Genomic DNA, 23984 nt, shown 5'->3' on the forward strand with positions numbered 1-23984 from the left:
AGGAGGTCTTTATTCCAGTGAGATTGCGAAGGCGAACACCGCCATGTTAAGTTTTGCCCAACCTAGGTCGAGGCACAGCCACAGTCTCAATGTCGCAACTTAAATCTCAAGGTCATCAGACTGCTAAACAGCCATCACTAACATAGAGAGGCTGCTGCCAACATACAGACTCAAATCTCTGGCCACTTAAATAAACAGACTTAATAAAGGTATCACTAGTCACTTTAAATAACGCCACTTTAATAATGTTTACATATCCTACATTACTCATCTCATGTACATACTGTATTCTACACCATCTACTGCATCTGCCTATGCCATCGCTCATCCATATATTTATATGTACATATTCTCATTCATCCCTTTACATTTGTGTGTATTTGTGTGTATATGGTAGTTGTTGTGAATTTGTACGATTACTTGTTAGATTTTACTGCATAGTCGGAACTAGAAGCACAAGCATTTCGCTACACTCGCATTAACATCTAATAACCATGTGCATGTGACCAGTAAAATTTGATTTGATTTGATTTAGTCTATGAATATGAGAGTGGTTGCATTTCTCCAGCCACATCCTTCAGCTTTTTACTGAAACTGTGGTGGGGAGTACACTTCGTTAATGTTTCAATTAAGGATTGCCACTATAAATACCTTCAGTAGAGTAATAGTGTTATTATATGATGCAATCCTCTAGACTGAGTTACTTTTGTGCCATTGATATCAAGCAAAACTTCTGAAGTCGAGAACAAAACTCTTAGTATTGGAAACAAAAACAATGAACTGGAAGCGAAACTTAAACCCAAAAGTATTGATAGCTTGTGATTTCTTCATGTGTCTTTTTGTAACGGGACACTCACACACACACACAAACAATCACTTCCAAATTAAGTGAAAGTGTACACCCAGCAGTCACTCTCTAAACCAACGGTTGTGACTGCAGTTACCGCCACACTGGCAGTTATGCGTTATGACTGGAGTACAATTACATGTGACCATTGTGTCACAGTAATCTCCTTTAATGCACTCTGGACATACATTGGTAGTACCCAACTCCCTAACAATCATCAGGTCGCTAATGGCCTAGTACTCAGGGCTCTATTTTATTTAACCTTTATTTATCTAGGCAAGTTAGTTAAGAACAAATTCTTATTTACAATGACAGCCTACCCCGGCCAAACCCTAACGACGCTGGGCCAATCACAGTGCACCGCCCTATGGGACTCCCAATCACAGCCAGTTGTGATTCAGCCTGGAATTGAACCAGGGTCTGTAGTGACGCCTCTAGCACTGAGATGCAGTGCCTTAGACCGCTGCGCCACTCGGGAGCCACATCAAACACCTATCAAACACTTATCAAACATCAAACACTTAGCATGCACGCTGACTTTGGTCACCAGTTGTATGGTGTTTCCTCTGACGCATTTGTGCCGCTGGCTTCTGGGTTAAGCGCGCAGTGTGTCAAGAAGCAGTCCGGCTTGGCAGGGTCGTGTTTTGGAGGACGCGTGGCTTTCGACCTTCGCCTCTCCTAAGTCCACACGGGAGTTGCAGCGATGGCACTACCGATTGGCTATCACGGAAAAGGGGTAAAAAAGTACAACAAAAAAGATAGAGGGGCTGTCAACAGTTTAATGACATGTGTTTTGTGGAGAAAACATGTTACTATCGATGTTGCCAAACAGATTTCACTTGGTTTCCCAAATTATGCACTGGGTAGCTGCAGGAACAGGGTTGGAGAGCCCATGGCATACAGAGTTTGGGCGGAATATCACCTGTGGCACAGCGAGAGGCTGCATGCTCCTCAAACAGTGGTTGATGTGTGGAGTAAAATAACCGGAGTAGCCTACCTAGCGTGTGAGAGAAATGAACAGGCAGGAATGTGGCTTCCATCAGTTATTCGAGAGCGTACAGATTTTTTCCCCCTGCACCTGTTCCTGCCCATTAGATAATGGGCCATTCTAAATCAAAACGAATTTGACATATTAGCAAAGATTAAATTGAGAATAGTCTGATGGGTGAAACAATCACTTGAGAATAGTCTGATGGGTGAAAAAAAATCACTTGATGAGAGAACAGTGTGTGCAGCCTGAGACAAGGAACRACTTGCAACTTTTTCAAATCATCAATAGCCTATAGTCGCATCATGCAGCACATGTTCTGATTTCTAAAACATTCTGAGATTTGCTAAAGTTGCCAAATAACTGTAAGTCTACGTATAGGACCTGTTTCAAATGATCACTTTTATGCTCAACATAGCCACTTCATATGCAAACGTACTCGCTCTGGAATGGGACATTTTTTATTTATATTTTATTACATTTTGGGTGTTTTAGCTAACTTTTGTACACATGTGGTGTTCCAAGTCAAAAATGAACGGTCATTAGAAATGAATGGGTGAGACTACAATTTGTGTATAAAATTGAGTTCATCAAATGGACACACTTCCTTTCCCAGACCCCCACATGCAGTGTGTTTGAGCACACACACACACACACACACACACACACACACACACACACACACACACACACACACACACACACACACACACACACACACACACACACACACACACACACACACACACACACACACACACACACACACACACACACACACCACACACCACACACACACCCACCCCCCTTCTTGGTTCTTGGCATCCATGGCAACTCCCACGGGAACCTTTCTTCAATAGAATATTTCCCCCACGGGAACCACACCTCACAAACAATCACAACATTGTTTCAATAATATATAGAACTTTTCTCGCAGCTCTGGTATATGAAGCTTTTTTGAGGCCTTGCTCACAATTCATTCTGTGGGAGCACAATGACCAAACGATATACTGTATGTGAGGCTCTTTGATCATATCTTTGATCATGACACTGGTGAGGAGGAGAGAGGCCAGGAAACTGACAGTGAAGATGCATTAGAGGTGAAAGTAGTCTGTGATTAATAGCACAATATATTTCACCTGAGTATTTGTGTTAGTCAAAATACATGATGTGTTTTTTTAGTCAAAAATGTGCTGTATGAGCTCAGGTCAACGAGGCCTATAGACCATAAATAGCAAATATAAGTAAAAAATGTCACAGATCAGGTTTTCTCCCTTGAGTGTACTACTTGAKGTTGCCACTGGAGAGCACCCTTGAGTTACTTCTAGTATCCAGGTGACCTTGACTGGGCTTATTGGGATCACCTGCTGGATGACTATTTAGGTTCCTCTGTGGACTGGGCCAGTTGCTCAGGTCTCATGTTTTGTTCAGTGTTCTCATGTGGCCTTGCGTTGTTGTTTTTCTATTAAGACCTTAGGTAAACATTCTGGATTCCCCCTTACCTCTGCCTGCTGTGTTTCTCTGCGCCTGGGTCCGAGTTCGTACTAGCATTGATGTCACACAAAACATGTAATGTTCGCAAGAACTTAAGCCGATTAATAGCTCTAACACAACGTTAGGTGATAATATATGTATTATTATGGATTTATAATCAGCTATAATGGGGCRGTCATTTTGGACAGGGAACACAGAATGAATTAACATGAAACGAACACAACAGGAGGGTTAAGGCTTCTCACAGCTCACGCTGCTGCAGAGTACCGAAGGCTCCTTTGTCATTTTCTAATAGTCACTTCAATTAAAGAAGGAGAACATTTTCCATTGAGGAGACATATAATGTCTTTATTTTGAGACATACTGGAGTGGGATTTATGTTGGCAAAGGGAACAAAGCTAGCAGATAGTTTGACCCTCTTTAATATGAGGATAAATTAATACATTCATATTGAAATCTCAAATGGTGGTAGGCCTATTGAGCCAAATTCCAAACTTTGGAAATACATCAAACTGATCAATATCCCAGGCCAAGACAATAAGCTTGGTTTAAAGAAGAGAACGCAGAGAGAAAACAAGTGGTTACTACAGTGTTATGCTGCCTAATTGTAAAACAGTACTTGTAAAGCTACAATGGCATGAATTTGCATTGCATTGTATTGTATTGTATTGATACCTGTATGCTTGTGTGTGTGAGGTGTTCCGTATGTAATTATTGTGGGCTTTGAATGCATTTTCAATTGCAAACTTAATATTTTAGTACAATAGTGCCTTTACTGACAAGAAGATTCACTTTCAAAGTTGATAACTTCAAAGAGTTAACACCAGATTCACTTTGTCAACTCCCAGACACAAAGTACTGGCAGGTAAAGCATGCTGCTAAAGATAATATTGTTGCTAAAGCGGAGAAAGAATACATTCCTACACATRCCCAAAACTACAGTTTCCTTATTGGTTTACAGGTTTACAGAGAGAATATCATGACAYGAGGAAGACCTAGGATTACATTTGTCAATTTAGTCAGACATTTAACTAAGGTAAGTAGGACAACCATATCACAGTCATTGCAAGTAAAGATACCCAACACTACTACTCTAGCCTGGTCCCATATCTGCTTGTGCTATAGGTATGTTTGTGCTGTAAGGCTATACAGCACAAACAGATCTGGGACCAGGCTACTATACCAGGCTACTATACTATATACCTCCCTGATTTTGCATGGCCATCTGAATCACTTGTCAGTCTAGTGCTCCAGAGCAGACTCATGCTCCCTCCTAACCTCTTTCACCCTGTACACCTGGCAATACCTGGCTATTGGCATAATCCTTGATTTGTACCAAATGTGTAAGCACTGGCCACTTCAGCCTTGTTTTAGCTGCCACCATAGAAACAGAATCTTGATTCTAAACTCAGGAAAAAAAAGAAACGTCCTCTCACTGTCAACTGTGTTTACTTTCAGCAAACTTAACATGTGTAAATATTCATATGAACATAACAAGATTCAACAACTGAGACATAAACTGAGCAAGTTCCACAGACATGAAACTAACAGAAATTGAAGAATGTGTCCCTGAACAAAGAGGGGGGGTCAAAATCAAAAGTAACAGTCAGTATCTGGTGTGGCCACCAGCTGCATTAAGTACTGCAGTGCATCTCCTCCTCATTGACTGCACCAGATTTGCCAGTTCTTGCTGTGAGACGTTACCCCACTCTTCCACCAAGGCACCTGCAAGTTCCCGGACATTTCTGGGGGGGAATGGCCCTAGCCCTCACCCTCCGATCCAACAGGTCCCAGACGTGCTCAATGGGATTGAGTTCCGGGCTCTTCGCTGGCCATGGCAGAACACTGACATTCCGTTCTTGCAGGAAATCACGCACAGAACGAGCAGTATGGCTGGTGGCATTTTCATGCTGGAGGGTCACGTTAGGATGAGCCTGCAGGAAGAGTACCACATGAGGGAGGAGTAACTCTTCCCTATAACGCACAGCGTTGAGATTGCCTGCAATGACAACAAGCTCAGTCCGATGATGCTGTTACACACCGCCCCAGACCATGACGGACCCTACACCTCCAAATCGAACCCACTCCAGAGTACAGGCCTTGGTGTAATGCTCCTTCCTTCGACCATAAACGCCAATCTGACCATCACCCCTGGTGAGACAAAACCGCGACTCGTCAGTGAAGAGCACTTTTTGGCAGTCCTGTCTGGTCCAGCTACGGTGGGTTTGCCCATAGGCGACGTTGTWGCCGGTGATGTCTGGTGAGGACCTGCCTTACAACAGGCCTACAAATCCTGTCCAGCCTCTCTCAGCCTATTGCGGACAGACTGAGCACTGATGAAGGGATTGTGCATTCCTGGTGTAACTCGGGCAGTTGTTGTTGCCATCCTGTACCTGTCCCACAGGTGTGATGTTCAGATGTACCGATCTTGTGCAGGTGTAAGTTGCCACTACGAGGACGATCAGCTGTCCGTCCTGTCTCCCTGTAGCGCTGTCTTAGGCGTCTCACAGAACAGACATTGCAATTTATTGCCCTGGCCACATCTGCAGTCCTCATGCCTCCTTGCAGCATGCCTAAGGCACGTTCACGCAGATGAGCAGGCACCCTGGGCATCTTTCTTTTGGTGTTTTTCAGAGTCAGTAGAAAGGCCTATTTAGTGTCCTAAGTTTTCATAACTGTGACCATAATTGCCTACCGTCTGTAAGCTGTTAGTGTCTTAACGACCAATCCACAGGTGCATGTTTATTAATTGTTTATGAGTCATTGAATATGCATGGGAAACAGTGTTTAAACCCTTCACAATGAAGATCTGTGAAGCTATTTGGATTTTTATGGATTATCTTTGAAAGACAGGGTCCTGAAAAAGGAACGTTTCTTTTTGCTGAGTTTATTTATTTGGATGCCACTATAGCTGTAGTGTTTAGAGACTCTACAGGTATAGTAGAAGCCTACATATAAAACTACTCAATAAAGTTCCCTTAGAAAGAACAATGGATTCTCTTTTCAGTGAAAAAAAGCTTCTTCCTTCTCTTCAATTTATCAGCTTTCATCCTATCTGATTATTCTCTGCCGTCTAGATATAGGAATCGTCCCAAATGGCACCCTATCCCTATAAAGTGCACTACTTTTGACCAGAACCCATAGGTCTTGCACTGAATAGGGAATAGAGTGCCATGTGGGACTCAAACATAGAAGTAATACATCAAAGTGTTCATGGTTATCTTATTCCTTTTCAATCCACTAATGCTTCACCCCCAAAAATACAAAAACAGTGGCAGCGGATTTAATGCTGTAAATTGCTATCTAACTTCACTGGCTTGATTTGGGAAATATTCTTGGTGTTAGATCTTCACTCAGAGTATGTGCCTTGAGGGGAACATACATGGAACCGGATTATAACAATCACATTTTAATCTGTAGGGCCAAACACAGACGCGCACGCACGCACCAGACACCTGGGTTCAAATACTATTTGAAACCCTTCAAATACTTTTAGCATTTGCTTTAGCCTACTTCAAGTGCAGAAGGTGCAGTTTGCACTTTTGTGACTGTTCCATTGTGCCAGGCAATCTCAAAACCCAGCTAACGTATTTATAATGATTTCAAAAGTATTTAACCCAGTTTGGCATGCATGCATGCACACACGCATGCACGCACACACACGCACGGGCACACAGACACACAGTGTCATATTTCAGTGTCAAAGGTAATTATATTCAGCCCTAACCAAAGCGCATGAGGCAAACTTGTGGGATGTCAGGAAGTTGCAAACACTACTGAATTTTTGATTGGTTGSGTTTCCTCCATTAGCTGTCTACTTTAACAGGTCGATGGTCTCGGTCCCTCCATGCATCCYTACTGAAACAAAGTGTTCATTAGGCACCAAACTGAAGAAAACAGACTGAAATAGGGAGGGACTACCTAGACTCGTCCAATAAGAAAAGCTCATTTTGTTTTCCAATGTGTGTMCTAATGAAAATGACCCTAATCACCTGTCAGTCCACCTCAGAAATATGACAATACAGGGCATTCGGAAAGTATTCAGACCCAATGACTTTTTCCACATTTTGATACGTTACAGCCTTATTMTAAAACTGATTAAATAAAACAATTTCCTCATCAATCTACACACAATATCCCATAATGACAAAGTGAAAACAGGTTTTTTGAAATTTTTGCAAATGTATTAAATGTAAAAAACAGATACCWTATTTGCGTAAGTATTCAGWMCCTTTGSTTTGGAATCGAAATTGGGCTCAGGTGCATCCTGTTTCCATTGATCATCCTTGAGATGTTTCTACAAATTGATTGGATTCCACCTGTCGTAAATTMAATTGATTGCACATGATTTGGAAAGGCACACACCTGTCTATATAACGTCCACAGTTGACAGTGCATTTAAGAGCCATGAGGTCGAAGGGATTGTCCTTGGAGCTCAGAGACAGGATTGTGTCGAGGCACAGATCTGGGGAAGGGTACTGAAAAATGTCTGCAGCATTTAAAGTCCCCAAGAACACATTGGCCTCCATTATTCTTAAATGGAAGAAGTTTGGAACCACAAAGACTCTTCCTAGAGCCGTTCGCGCCGGCCAAACTGAGCAACAGGGGAGATGGGTCTTGGTCAGGGAGGTGATAAGAACTGATGGTCACTCTGACAGAGCTCTAAAGTTCCTCTGTGGAGATGATAGAACCTTCCAGAAGGACAACATCTCTGCAGCACTCCACAATCCTGATCAAACATCTCTGGAGAGACCTGAACATAGATGTGCAGCGACGCTCCCCATCCAACCTGACTGAGCTTAAGAGGATTTGCAGAGAAGAATGGGAGAAACTCCCATGTGCCAAGCTTGTAGCCTCATACCCAAGAAAACGTGAGGCTGTAATCCCTCCAAAGGTGTTTCAACAATGTACTGTACTTTGTACTTTTTTTTTTTATAAATTTTGCCAAAAAATCTCTAAACCTGTTTTTGCTTTGTCAATATGGGGTAGTGTGTGTAGATTGATGAAGGAAAAAAACAATTTAATCAATTTTAGAATAAGGCTGTAATGTAACAAAATGTAGAAAASGTCAAGGGGTCTGAATACTATCCGAATGCACTGTATCTCTGCTTTTCTACCTGCCTCCCAGAGGCAATGTCACACCCTGACCATAGAGAGCCCTTGGTTCTCTATGGTKTAGTAGGTCAGGGTGTGACTAGGGGGTGTTCTAGGTTATATATTTCTATGTTGGTGCTCTTGGTATGGTTCCCAATTAGAGGCAGCTGATGTTCGTTGTCTCTAATTGGRGATCATACTTAAGGGTTCCCTGTTCCCACCTGCTTTGTGGGATATTGTTTTGTGTTTGTGCATGTGCACCACGTAGTCACGTTTAGTTGTTCGTTTATTGGTATATTTTTGTTTTGCTGAAGTTTCACTTGGAAATAAATATGTGGAACTCAACATCCGCTGCGCCTTGGTCCCTTTCTTACGACAACCATGACAGGCTACCACACGGCCTGTGGGGTTTGAATCGCCTGACAAGTGGGGCGAGGGAATATTAAATGACATGGTTTTGCATGGAGAGAGATGAAGGGCAATATAACATTGACAAAGCCAATGATTATAGACTTCATACAGAAACTGACAAGGCCCATTGAGAGTGACACCGATAGCCTTCAATCCTTACATTTTTTAATTAGTTGGTTTTATATTTCCAGCCTCTGACTTTCTATATATATATATTTTTAATTCTCTTTGATCAATAATGCAGGGCAAATGCATGCCGGTTTGGCCAAATGATAATCATGTTTTGGATATTCTTTAAAATCTGTAGAAAGGTCCTTGGAGGGAAGGGTGTTTGGCATACATTTAAAATCTGTATTCAAAATAATTTGAGAAATAATTCATTCAAGTTAGAAACTTTGTGACATTTTGGCCTTACTCGGGACGCCATCTGTAATATGAGTGTGCGTATTGGAAAGGGTCAAATTGAAATGTTTCTACCAGAAGAAATATGAGAAGCATATGCATAACCATGGTAGCAATTGAAAGGGATCACTTTGGAGATTATGGAGAAATTATTAAACCAAAGGTGAGGTGAGGACACTACAGAATAAGTGAGAAATTCTAGACGAAACAAATTACTAGACTGCAGCTAGAAATTACGTAAACCTAGGACGAGAATACCGACAACCGCCGAAGCATCTATCCATGAGAACATCTGAAGTAACCATTCTAACCACCTACAACCACGAAAGACAGGACGATTGAACCCTACAGGACGATTGAGGATTCCAACAGAGAAAACAACGAGATACGGGCGTAAATATAAATTGCAATTTCTTTTCGAATGAGCGGCCGTTCATGGGCAAAGGATTAGCATTTAAATTAATATAATTATAGACTGTGTGTAGTGAATCCATGTTGTCTTTCCCGCTCTTTCTCAGTCCACACCCCCTTCSCTTTGTCTACCAAGCTGTCATATCGGCTTAGCTCACTAGTGACTTTTCTATCATTGTAAGTAACCAATATCTACTTTTTTTTGTGATGTATTTCTGTGATTATTTAGTTAGTTAGTAAATACATAATTAAACCAATTTGTATGTTGCTGATTCATTATTGAAACTASGGTTTGTGCAGATAACAAATAATTTTACGACGTTCAGAYGAGACTGATAGAAGGTAACAATTAGTAAGCATTAATGGGAGACTAATTAATTAGAGTTATATTCGGGAAATTATAACTCTGTAACTCAAAACATTTTCCCGTCGTGACCCGACTTCCTAGTTAATTAATGTTTACGGATTAGTTTAATCAYGTAATATTTAAACCTAGAGAACTGATTTGATTTAAATACATCTTCACATTTAATGATAGTCCAGACATGACAYATTACACTGTTGGTTTAATGTGCATTTTACATTTACTGTACTTTTTTWGCCAAAGTAGCCCAATTAGCTGTGAGGATGGGGGCATCTTCTTGTTGCWYTTGCTGCTCAAGTTTAGAACAGCTGTCAGTTGAATAGTAKACAGAGCTGTAAAGTGGARACCCTGGGCTCCGACGTCATGTATTGTATAGAATGTTACTGTACAGCCACTACGTTCCAATTTAGGCACTTATCAGTGACCAAATCTGCCATTTGCAGCAATTACTGTGAATTTGGTCTCTGCGAACACGGGAACATTGGCTTGAAAACGTACATTGCTGACAAAGTTTGATCGGATTGAATCCCGGACCTTTCTATGAATTTAATTTGGGGAAGACGCAAAACATCATAATTATATTTTTGGCAGTCTGGCATGGAATGCCTCTGCAATGTTGTTGATATTGTATCAGCTATGCTCTCAATCACACAGTAACCATGGGACATAGAAACCAACTTTTTCATAAAGCGTTTCAGAGTAGGAGTGCTAATCTAGAATCAGGTCCCCCCCATGTCCATGTAATCTAATTCGTCATAATRCAAAATACAAAACTGATCCTAGATCAGCACTCTYGCTCCGAAACACTGATGAGTCCAGGAATAAGAGTTCAGCACTACAGTTCAGTAGAAACGGAAGATTCTTGGATAACCATTGAAACACACTGACAAGAAAGAACCTCCCCTGATACCCTCCCTTGAAACTTCCATTATGTCCTAAAGGAGTTGGTAAGGAAACTTAAAAGTCAATGTTCCAAGTCCTGTTTYGCCCATAGTGCTGTGGTTTGTTTGATTTTATGACCATGATGAGTGGAGGACAGTGGAACCCTCCTCTTCCACAGTAGGGCTTATTACACATGATATCGCTCACATGATCTCGCTTTTCCTCCTCTCTCTGTCACTGTCTCTCTCTCTGACTGCATCTATTTGATGAGCCTTTCAGAGTCAATAACTGCTACCTAATTACACAGGGCAGAGAATGTCAACTCCACAATTCTACTGAACTTAAGCACTGCAACGCTTAAGCTCTCCTGAACGCTGCCTGTTTACAACAGTCTCAAACACCCTCAGTCATTTCACATGTCTGGCGAGAGAATGAGAGAGGAGAACACTTGGACCGAGGACAATAGAGCCCAGTTGCTGTCAATTGAAGAGGCATTAAACAGGAGACACAACAAGCAGTATGTTAACGAATAGCAAATCGCCGTGTCCACCCCACTGTTTTTAGCTCCCGAGTGGCACAGCGGTCTAAGGCACTGCATCTCAGTGCTAGAGGCATCACTACAGACCCTGGTTCGATACCGGGCTGTATCACAACCGGTCGTGATCGGGAGTCCCATAGGACGGCGCACAATTGGCCCAGCGTCGTCTGGGTTAGGGAAGGGTTTGGCTTGGGTAGGCCGTCATTGTAAATAAGAATTTGTTCTTAACTGACTTGCCTCGTTAAATAAAGGTTAATTAAAGAACACATTAAAATAAATAATCCATAACATCCTATAGAGTTGATTGACTGTCAGAGACCTTACTGACAACTTACATTTGTCCTAATATGGACGCCGGCAAATAGATGTGTTGATATCATACATTAGCGTACTCCCTGAACCTTTAGAGTAGACTGTCTGGGGAACACACAACTTAATATAGCTACCTGAAGACAAATGACAATGCACAAAGGTGAGTGAGTGAGTGAGTGAGTGAGTGAGTGAGTGAGTGAGTGAGTGAGTGAGTGAGTGAGTGAGTGAGAGAGAGAGAGAGAGAAGGGATTCCCATATACTCACATCTGAGTTGAAGCGCAGTTGGCAGATGTTGCAGGAAATAACTTGCTTTCTCTTCGGCGCGATGGAGACTCCAAATGTGTGATTAATTACGGCCTTCTGCACAGGGTCCATCTGGAAAACAAGCAGAGCACATAGAGACCAGATTAAAAATAAAGGGGGAAAAAGAGAAAAGGAGAGAGAGTATGTGTGTGAGAGCAGGGGCGCAAGTTTGACTGGTAACGGGTGGGAAATGTCCTCTCCCCCCACACACACATTCTGAAATTGCATTTCAGAACGTGAAAAGCAAGTTATTTCCTGCAACATCTGCCAACTGCGCTTCAACTCAGATGTGAGTATATGGGAATCCCTTCTCTCTCTCTCACACACTCACACACACAGCTTTGTGCATTGTCATTTGTCTTCAGGTAGCTATATTAAGTTGTGTGTTCCCCAGTGTGATAGTTGGAATGTGATACAAAATGTGACCCGGTGTGCTTTAGGACCATGCGGACGCCTGCGAGCGGTCGGGTAGGCTCTTTTGGAGTGTTTATCGGACCGGACACCACAGAGCAGGCTGACAGGCTGTGTGAAGGCAACGTTTCTGGAAGGTTGACTGGACCTACACGGAACAGTTGAACATAGTTCAGTGTGTTCTGGCTACTCTTTAGTTGACTGATGTAACTCGCAATGTAACTGCTGTATAACTTAACAGAAAAAAACGAAACTATTGTTTATTCGCAGTGCTGAGCTAGTATTGTAACTGACATGTAACGTTATCTAATGTTTCATCCCCTTTTGACTGAGGTGAATGAATAAAAACTACAGTAGCCACCACAGCTCTAGTCTGTAGTTATCTGTCAGATAAGTAGTAGTAATAACCACCTCATATCATTATCTAACAGCAGTTGTTTGTATGGAAAAGTTTTGTAGCCTTTGTCTTGTTTCAGAAGTACATTTACATTTAAGTCATTTAGCAGACGCTCTTATCCAGAGCGACTTACAAATTGGAAAGTTCATACATATTCATCCTGGTCCACCCGTGGGGAATGAACCCACAACCCTGGCGTTGCAAGCGCCATGCTCTACCAACTGAGCCACACGGGACCAAGTAAATTAAGCTGGCAAGCTTTCGCCAGTTGATGTACCATTATTTTTTGCCTCAATCAAACTAGACCCGAATCAAACGATGAAACCATCAGCCATACAATCGAAGATTGATATTCTGATGTTTTTTTCAGTGCAATGTGAGTTATATTAGTCAGTATGTCAATGTAACGTTATTGATCTGTCAGTTTCCCAAGCTAATTCCCTACTTTTCACACTGACACAGTAAAAAACAGCTCTAACATTACAGGCTTCACTGTCATGGTGCACAGTAGTGATCTACGCTGGACCGATTTCTTCAYGCTGCTCCCGCCCGCACCTGCTGGTTTTCTGTCGGACTCCCACTYCCTACTGCAAGAACTGGTCMCAAACCCAACCGCAGTCCCGCAATGTTATTTTAGGCGTATGTGACGTAGCTCACTTGCCTGCCATGTTCCCAGGAATTTTGCACCCTATAGGCAWTATCAAATGTGCAAAAATAASTTAAGAAATAGGTTAAAATGCCAGAGATTCTCACATGGCCCTTACATTGTATTACTGGGCTATATCAGCCAATATGTGTAGATGTAGTTTGAAGAGAGCAGARTTGGAGAGACTTGCACTTTCTCTGAGCTATTTTCATAGCCTATCCTTTAGGAGTGGTTAAGATTTTCAGACGGAGAAATATATTTAGGCCTATTACTATTCAATGTAGTAAACTATAGCCTAACCTATAGCCTAATCGTGGGCCTATTTAGGAGTCTGTGGCTCAAGTGGTTTGAAAGCTATTGAGGTTTGAAAGCGCGAATATCCATATAATATCCAACTTGAAACGGTCTTTACCTCGGTCTATAGCCTACTCTATTTAATTGGGACCAAACGCGCACCTGATCTCGTAAGTATGGCTACTGAACTGGAAGCAGCGAGAATGATGACAGACACTTGTGACGTTTTGCATAGTCCTATATGATATAGCMTACCTTTTAGGAGTACGATTTGCAGGCAGAGACAAATAAATGCGTAATCCATACTTATTGAAAATGAAAAGGCGCAACACTCCACTCRCCATAGTAGCTMMATTTATGTGCGSGTTGTGCCTTTTCCTTTTCAATGATGATTACATTTTTTGGATTGCACTTTGACTCRCGTTGGGTGAGCGCCCTCCACTTCTTTTCATTATCAATATGTATTTACAGACACTAGTAAAGTACAGTCTAATCATATTTAAGTTAWTTTCCAATTCAGGTTAACTGCCACGTGATTCTCCGCCCATGTAGGSAGCTTACTCTATTTCAATGAGACCACACATACTAGGCGCACYTGAACTCTMACGCCGAGCTAGGAGAGGTGAGGCTACTGAAGGTGAAGCTRGGAATTCTGAGTGTGTGAATAGTGCGAAWAATATGTGATTTTAATACAATAGCTAGGCTAAAGCAYACAAARCAGAAAAAKGAACGTTTMAAAAATAATCTGCTGGACAACAAAACTATTTTCATCCCAAARTTGTCTGTCTGACCGCCCGCACCTGCCTGCAGCATGRAAAATGCTGACCGCCCGCAATGATCTCYGTGGGGACTCGCAGGTCCCGCARGCATCCCTTGGGAATGCAGCCCTCTAGTGCAGTCAGTACCCAACACTATGCTCATCATGTCTTAGCAGGATCAGATAGTGACAGGGTCCCAGCAGGGTCAGACAACCAGTCTACAGAGCTCAGGTGAATTTTGCAGTACATGTTGTGAATGATACAAAGTTCCATCTTGAATTGATGGGTAGACCTACAGTAGCTACAGGATARCAGTTTACGTTTAAACTGYAGTAATCTCTGGCATAAATTACTGCAGTTAAAACCATCCATTGAATGTACTGTATGCCAGTGAAACTGAATATCATGCACTCAGGAATTGTATTATTCTGCTGGAGGTTTAAAGCACAAAGGGGACATATTTGCATATGTTGTGGTCTTGTGAAGGCTGGCTGAATTGTGGCAAAGAGTATGTTCTTTTATTTCAACATGTTTACTTATTCTCCCTTTTTTTGTTTGCTCAGAAATGTTGATACTGGAGACTTATCAGAAGTATAAATATATATAAATACATACAGTTGAAGTCGGAAGTTTACATACACTTAGGTCATTAAAACTCATTTTTCAACCACTCCACAAATTTCTTGTTAACGAACTATAGTTTTTGCAAGTCGGTTAGGACATATCATTTTTCCAACAATTGTTTACAGACAGATTATTTCACTTATAATTCACTGCATCACAATTCCAGTGGGTCATAAGTTTACATACACTATGTTGACTGTGCCTTTAAACAGCTTGGAAAATTCCATAAAGTGATGCCATGGCTTTAGAAGCTTCTGATAGGCTAATTGACACCATTTGAGTAAAATGGAGGTGTACCTGTGGATGTATTTCATAGGCCTACCTTCAAACTCAATGGCTCTTTAATTAACATCATGGGATAATCAAATGAAATCAGCCAAGACCTCAGAAAAAAATGGTAGACCTCCACAAGTCTGGTTCATCCTTGGGAGCAATTTCCAAATGCCTGAAGGTACCACGTTCATCTGTACAAACAATAGTACGCAAGTAAAAACACCATGGGACTATGCAGCCGTCATACCGCTCAGGAAGAAGACGCATTCTGTCTCCTAAGAGATGAATTTACTTTGGTGCGAAAAGTGCAAATCAATCCCAGAACAACAGCAAAGGACCTGTGAAGATGCTGGAGGAAACCAGGTACAAAAGTATCTATATCCACAGTTAAACGAGTCTATATTGACATAACCTGAAAGGCCACTCAGCAACGAAGAAGCCACTGCTCCAAAACCGCCATTAAAAAGCCAGACTACGGTTGCAACTGCACAAGGGGACATTTTTGGAGAAATGTCCTCTAGTCTGGTGAAACAAAAATAGAACTGTTTGGCCATAATGACCATCGTATGTTTGGAGGAAAAGGGGGACTTGCAAGCCGAAGAACACCATCCCAACCGTGAAGCTCGAGGGTGGCAGCATCATGTGTGGAGTGCTTTGCTGCAGGAGAGACTGGTACACTTCACAAATAGATGGCATCATGAGGATGGAAAAATATGTGGATATATTGAAGCAACATTCAAGAAATCAGTCAGGAAGTTAAAGCCTGTTCGCAAAAGGGTCTTCCAAATGGATATTGACCCCAAGCATACTTCCAAAGTGTGACAAAGCGCGCTAAGGACAACAAAGCTAAGGTATTGGAGTGGCCATCACAAAGCCCTGACCTCAATCCCATAGAACATTTGTGGGCAGAACTGAAAAAGCGTGTGCAAGCAAGGATCCTACAAACCTGACTCACTCACACCAGCTCTGTCAGGAGGAATGGGCCAAATATCACCCAACTTATTGTGGAAGGCTACCCAAAACGTTGACCCAAGTTAAACAATTTAACGGCAATGTTACCAAATACTAATTGAGTGTCTGTAAACTTCTGACCCACTGGGAATGTGATGAAAGAAATAAAAGCTGAAATAAATTATCTCTCTACTATTATTCTGACATGTTACATTCTTAAAATAAAGTGGTGATCTTAACTGACCTAAGACAGGGAATTTTTACTAGGATTAAATGTCAGGAATTGTGAAAAACTGAGTTTAAATGTATTTGGCTAAGGTGTATGTAACTCTGACTTCAACTGTAGACAGCATTAAACCATAATCATGATTGTATTTTTTCCCATTTATGAATTGTTCATAATTTAGCTGTAAGTAGGACATATCATATCTTGTGCTGCTGTAGATAATGCCAAGCATATCAGACATATCATTCTAATATTGTTTATCATAAGTATACAATTCTTAGTAGTCATTCAAATATCTTAATTTTATACTTAAAGGGGTCCTAAAATTCTAAATCAAATTGCTAAATGATCCATGGCATGACCTCTTAAAACAATTCCATATGTTAGCTTAGTACGTCGCTACTGCCTTCCTGAGATCTAGATGTACTGTCACCATGGAAACAGAAATGCCTTGGCAATGGTGCTTGTGAGAATGTTAACTTAAGGGACGGATGATGTGAGTTTGCACACTCTCTCTCTCACACACACACACACCACACACACACACACACACACCACACACACACACACACACACACACACACACCAAGCTGTAGGGATTAATGGATGTGACTAATTGTTTCTATTCCTGTGTAAAAACAACATTCATTACTCTTCATTCTACCTTAGCTGCCACTCTTCATATAAAAAGATAATTACCCCTCACGATACGCATGAGTGATGCCAATCTGTTAGCTCACTACCGCTGTGTGTGTGTGTGTGTGTGTGTGTGTGTGTGTGTGTGCATGCAATATTTAAAACCACACTAAATGGCTTAATAATGAGATATATGTACACAGTATGTTGTGGTGTTATTCTTAATAAAATGTTAATAATGTTATTCCAATGATGATATATCCTTATCAAATGATGATTGGGAGGGTGCACTGTGTCGATCCTTGTCAAATTATCTTATTCTGTTCTCTACTCAATTGGATCAATTTAAACTTTGTCATCATATAGAACATAATCCAGGGATTTATTATTGCCAGATACTGTACAATCCAGGGTTTCMGTGTTTTTCAGACTTCAATAGTAGATATGTTCCCCATCCAGCTCTCCTCTCCTGTACCAAAGCCAATAAAAACCTATTYCCATCATCCTCGGCTAGGAAGAAACAGGTGTTTTTATAATCGAACAATGACTTAGAAGGTGATGTGTGATCTTCACAGTGTGTTTATAAGTTTGGTTATACAATAAACTATTTACACTGTGGCCAATTCATTAGGTACAGCCATCTAGAACCAGGTTGGACGCCTCYTTTCCTCCAMAACAKCCTGATTTCTTCGGGGCATGTAAACGTGGTGTACCTAATAAACTGGCCACTGAGTGTATATTTGATAATAAAGTGTGTCACGCCTCATCTTCCCAGGCACACCTCAGGCTATGAGTCATAACCAGTGGTGTWTAGTCGTGGCCAAAGGTTTTGAGAATGACACAAATATACATTTTCACAAAGTCTGCTGCCTCAGTTTGAATGATGGCAATTTGCATATACTCCAGAATGTTATGAAGAGTGATCAGATGAATTGCAATTAATTGCAAAGTCCCTCTTTTCCATGCAAATTAACTGAATCCCCCCCAAATATTTCCACTGCATTTCAGCCCTGCCAAAAAAGGACCAGCTGACATCATGTCAGTGATTCTCTCGTTAACACAGGTGTGAGTGTTGATGAGGACAAGGCTGGAGATCACTCTATGCTGATTGAGTTTGAATAACAGACTGGAAGCTTCAATCGTAGGGTGGTGCTTGGAATCATTGTTCTTCCTCTGTCAAACATAGTTACCTGCAAGGAAACACGTGCCGTCATCATTGCTTTGCCTAAAAAGGGCTTCACAGGCAACGATACTGCTGCCTGTAAGATTGCACCTAAATTAACCATTTATCGGATCATCAAGATCTTCAAGGAGAGCAGTTCAATTGTTGTGAAGAAGGCTTCAGGGTGCCCAAGAAAGTCCAGCAAGCACCAGGACCGTCTCGTAAAGTTGATTCTGCTGCGGGATCGGGGCACCACCAGTACAGAGCTTGCTCAGGAATGGCAGCAGGCAGGTGTGAGTGCATCTGCATGCACAGTGAGGCAAAGACTTTTGGAGGATGGCCTGGTGTCAAGAAGGGCAGCAAATAAGCCACTTCCCTCCAGGAAAAGAATCAGGGACAGACTGATATTCTGCAAAAGGTACAGGGATTGGACTGCTGAGGACTGGGGTAAAGTCATTTTCTCTGATGAATCCCCTTTCCGATTGTTTGGGGCATACAGAAAAAAGCTTGTCCGGAGAAAAAAAGGTGAGCACTACCATCAGTCCTGTGTCATGCCAACAGTAAAGCATCCTGAGACCATTAATGAGGGGGGTTGCTTCTCAGCCAAGAGAGTGGGCTTTACTCACAATTTTGCCTAAGAAACACAGCCATGAAATAAAGAATGGTAGCCCAACACATCCTCCGAGAGCACCCTTTCTCCCCAAAACCACCAGGAAACAGTTTTGGTGACAAACAATGCCTTTTCCAGCATGATGGATGCACCTTTGCCATAAGGCAAAAGTGATACTAAGGGCTGGGGAACCAAAACATCGATATTTTGGGTCCTGGCCAGGAAACTCCCCAGATCTTAATCCCATTTGAGAAACTTGCGTGGTCAATCTCAAGAGACAAACAAAAAAACCCACGAATTTCTAGACAAACTCCAAGGCATTGATATGCAAGGAAACGGGCTGCAGCCTCGTCAGGAATGTGGCCCAGAAGTTAATTTGACAGCATGCCAGCGCAGATTGCAGATGTTCTTGAAAAGAAGGGTCCAACACTGCAAAATATTGACTCTGCATCAACTTCATGTAATTGTCAATACATAAGCCTTTGACACGTATGAAATGCTTGTAATTCTACTTCAGTACATCCATAGTAACATCTGACAAAAATATCTAAAGAACATGAAGCAGCAAAACTTTGTGGAAATAATATTTGTGTAATTCCAAAACTTTTGGCCACGACTGTACAGTACTTTATACTGAACAAAAAATATATAAATCACAAAGCTACAATTTATAAAGACTTTATTTAGTTTACAGTTCATATAGGAAATCAGTCAATTGAAATAATTTCTTATGCCCTAATTATGGATTTCACAGACTGGGAATATAGATTTGCATCTGTTGATCACAGATTCCTTAAAAAAAGGTAGGGGGGGTGATCAGAAAAGCAGTCAGTATCTGGTGTGACCCCATATGCAGCGCGACACATCTCCTTCACATAAAGTTAATCAGTGGCCTGTGGAATGTTGTCCTAACTCCTCTTCAATGGCTGTGCGAAGTTGCTGGATATTGGCTGGAACTGGAACTCGCTGTCGTACATGCCAATCCAGAGCATCCCAAACATGTTCAATGGGTGACATGTCTGGTGAGTAGGCAGGCCACGGAAGAACTGGGACATTTTCAGCTTCCAGGAATTGTGTACAGATCCTGCAGCATGGAGCTGTGCATGATCATGCTGAAACATGAGGTGATTGCGGAGGATGAATGGCACGACAATGGGCCTCATGATCCCGTCACGGCTTATTGTAGAGAAATTAACATTCAATTCTAGGTAACAGATCTGGTGGACATTCCTGCATCAGCATGCCAATGCTGCTCCAAAACTATTCTGTGCATTGTGTTGTGTACAAAACTGCACATTTGAGAGTGGCCTTCTATTGTCCCAGCACAAGGTGCAACCTATGTAATGATCATGCTGTTTAATCAGCTTCTGGATATGCCACACTCTGTCAGGTTGATGGATTATCTTGGAAAAGGAGAAATGCTCAACATTTTGTGCACCTAGACAATTTTAGAGAATTAGTTTAAGCTTCTGTACTTTACTATTTATATTTTGACAACTTTACTTCACTACATTTCTAAAGAAAATAATGTACTTTTTAGTCATTTTTTTCTTGACACCCAAAAGTACTAGTTATAACTTTGAATGCTTAGCAGGACTGGACATAAGTCCAATTCACACACACTTCTCAAGAGAATATTAGGAAAGCTAAGAAAATGACTGTAAAAACTGTTAAATCCGCATGGATTGAAGAGGAATTGAAACATTTTATGGTTGAGAGGGATAAGGCAAAAGGAATGGCAAATAAGTCTGGTAGCATAAACAATTGGCGAACCTACTGCAAATTGAGAAATCGTGACTAAACAGAACAAAAAGAAGAAACTATACCTAGAAACAAAGCTAAATTATATAAAGAATGATAGTAAAAAGCTTTTGACACCTTAAATGTAATCTTGAGCAAAAAGGCAAACTCAGCTCCATCATTCATTGAATCAGATGGCTCATTCATCACAAAACCCACTGATATTGCCAATTACAACATTTTTCATTGGCAAGATTAGCCAATTAAGGCATGACATGCTAGCAACAAACGCCGAACCCACATCCAAGTTTAACTGACCAAATTATAAAAGACAAGCATTGTAATTTTGAAAATCCTTAGTGGGTGTGGAAGAGGTGATTTTATTTGTCGTCAATCAACATTGACAAGTCACCTAGGTCTGACAACTTGGATGGAAAATGACTGAGGATGATAGCGGATGTATATTGATATTATTTTCAATCTAAGCTTACAAAAAAGTGTGTGCCCTCAGGCCTGGAGGGAAGAAAAAAGTAATCCACTACCCAAGAATAGTAAAGCACTCTTTACTGGCTCAAATAGCTGATCAATCAGCCTGTTACCATCTTTAGTAAACTTTTAAGAAAAAATTGTGTTTGACCAGATACAATGTTATTTTACAGTAAATAATTAATAACAGAATTGCTTGCACGCTTATAGGAAAGGGCATTCTATATGACGACACTTACACAAATTATGGATATTTGGCTGAGAGAAATTGATAATAAAAAGATTGGGAGCTGTTTTTGTAGACTTTTTGACATTATCGATCATAAGTATGCTGCTGGAAAACCATATAGAGTATGTATAGCTTTACAGCCCTGCTATATTGTGGATTGTGGAATTTGAAATAATTCATACTTTACTTTTGATACTTAAGGAAAACGCCACCCAAAACTATATTTGGGTATTTGTTTGGTATTTGTTTCATTATCCATTATTGACATAGTCCAAAATGTTTTGTTTTGTTAGCAATCAAGTTTTAAAGACATGTAACCTTTTGAAATACAGAAATCACATCATGCAAAACGCACCAAACGGGGGTGATTTCTGTATTTTAAAAGTTATGTCATGTCTGAAAAAAACATTGATTTCTGACAAGCAAAACATGATGGGAGTCAACAATGGACTAATGAAACAATAAAAAAAAGATTGTTTTGGGGTGGAAATTTTCCTATAACCTTTTCACGCGTGAGTTCCAAATATCTTAACTGTCGCCCCTGCGTGAGTTTATTCATGCGCGTGATGTCAGAATGCTATCACTGTTCCAAAATGTGATTGTTCAGCAACAGGACAGCTACCCGCGCAGCCCTCAAACAAGGCACGCTTGCCTGCTAATTATCTATAGGCTATGCTTCAACTTGTCATTTTCAAATTATTTTCTAACAAGTTTTATTTTCTAAAAAACAGTTTAAATGAGGCGTGTTCTACCTCCTCGTTAATTTGCATAAGAAGTGGCCCATTTCACTGTTGCGGACAATTTATGTTTGAGGCTTTACAGAGAGGACAAAATTCTCTTTTCATCGAGAGCCTGAGCACCTCCTCTAGTGTTTTCCAGAGATCAAGTATGAAGACATTGCAACATTTCTATTCAGAACAGACCTTGCACAAATGTTTTCCACCAGCACATTTTCTGGCTGGCGCCCGCATTACTTCATGGTTGTTTTCCTTACACATTGGACATGTGTGCGTTCCTATCAAAGTAAGTGGCTTATTGTCTGTATATTGTGTTGTCGTTTCTGCTGTAGCACACCATATTTATGTATGGATCATAATGTATTTACTGTTTTATTCAAATGTTTTCAGGTACTGGTGACTTGCATTCCAATTCTTGTATAGATTCTAACAGACACATATTACTTTTTTGAATGTTGTACTGATTATGAGGAGTTAATGCTAAGCTATTTGCCGGCTATGTGTGGCGCCATGTTTGTTGACATCATACAATGCATTCTGGTTGTCATGTAAGCATCTGTCAGACCAAAGATGTTATCAACAAGGGATAGTTCACTTGACTGACTATGGTGCTTTCAAGACAACTGTGAACTTGGAAAAATACTAGGTCAAATTATGATGTCAATAATCTTCAGGTAGGAAAGTCGGAGCTCAAGAAGAGGTCCGAGTTCCAGAGTTGGAATTCCGAGTTGGATGACCGTTCCAAATTATTTTCCCAGTCGGAGCTTGTTTTTCCTCTGAGTTCCCAGTTGTCTTAACGCACTGAAGTTGGAAGTCAGAGATTTCCCAGTTCCCAGTTGTTTTTGAACACGGCATCAGATTGTAACTTTGGTACCTCAGGGTTGCCAGCTCAGACCCCCCCTTTCCAGGGGTTTTAATTATATTTGGCGTATAAACTTATTCTTGTGTTTTTTTCCCATTATATTGATAAATCCCCCATCATAGTAATATGTCCTGCATCATATCCCCCACGATACCTTCCCCATTTCTACCCCCAAGGACTTGAAACCCCCTACAAATGAAATTAACCCCGCTCACAAACACCCCTAAACTGGTTTCATCCCTGTTTAGATTTTGCACTACGGTTAGGCTAGGCAGTAGGCTTGTATTTGATGTGATGAGCTGTGAGGTGAAAATATTTTATTTGCTTTATGATTTGTCAAAAAAAACTATAAACGACTTGTCAAGTCATGTGCTCCGGTTCTTGTATATGATTTGTAATATGCTGAAAAGTGGCTAAACTAAGTTAATATTTTTCAGGAAATGAAGCACAGCCATCTTTGACTTTGTTTATTTGCGTCTCATAGTGAATGGCATTCTGAGATTATGGAGTTTTCGCCAAGTGAAACATAAACAAACATGGCTGCCATCATAAGGAATGTAGTTGCTGTTAGCTTAGCTGACACACATTTATTTTCTAAACAACATTACATTAGGCTCTTGTGCTCACCAAAAGATGTGGTACATTGTAAACTAGTCTAGCTGTTAGGTCGCTAAGTTTGTTTTCTTTTTTGTCAGCGCAACCTGTTATTTAGACTGTTTATGTAAGATTCTTTATTTATTTTCTTAGTCAACTCACCCTCCAGATTGAAGTCTTCACACCGAAACCATTCAACTCATGGAACTCTCATCCCCCAACAGCTACTCATCCTCGGACACCCCTGGCCTTGTCGTACAACCCTGTCATCTCGTGGCGACAAGGTGAACTACTGTCCATGG

The 23984-nt window shown here is 41.0% G+C and overlaps 1 protein-coding gene across 1 annotated transcript in view; it reads right to left on the reverse strand.

The window, feature by feature from the left end:
• The window catches only part of LOC111971070 (zinc finger protein 385B-like), a 113843-nt gene that overhangs the window by 33146 nt on the left and 56713 nt on the right, over positions 1 to 23984 (reverse strand). Inside the window, exon 3 of the mRNA XM_023997872.2 lies at positions 12008 to 12118. Coding sequence (XP_023853640.1) covers positions 12008 to 12118 — 111 coding nt within the window. The remainder of the gene's footprint in view (positions 1 to 12007; positions 12119 to 23984) is intronic.

Source organism: Salvelinus sp. IW2-2015, linkage group LG12, assembly GCF_002910315.2.
Source record: "Salvelinus sp. IW2-2015 linkage group LG12, ASM291031v2, whole genome shotgun sequence".
Classification (NCBI taxonomy): domain Eukaryota; kingdom Metazoa; phylum Chordata; class Actinopteri; order Salmoniformes; family Salmonidae; genus Salvelinus; species Salvelinus sp. IW2-2015.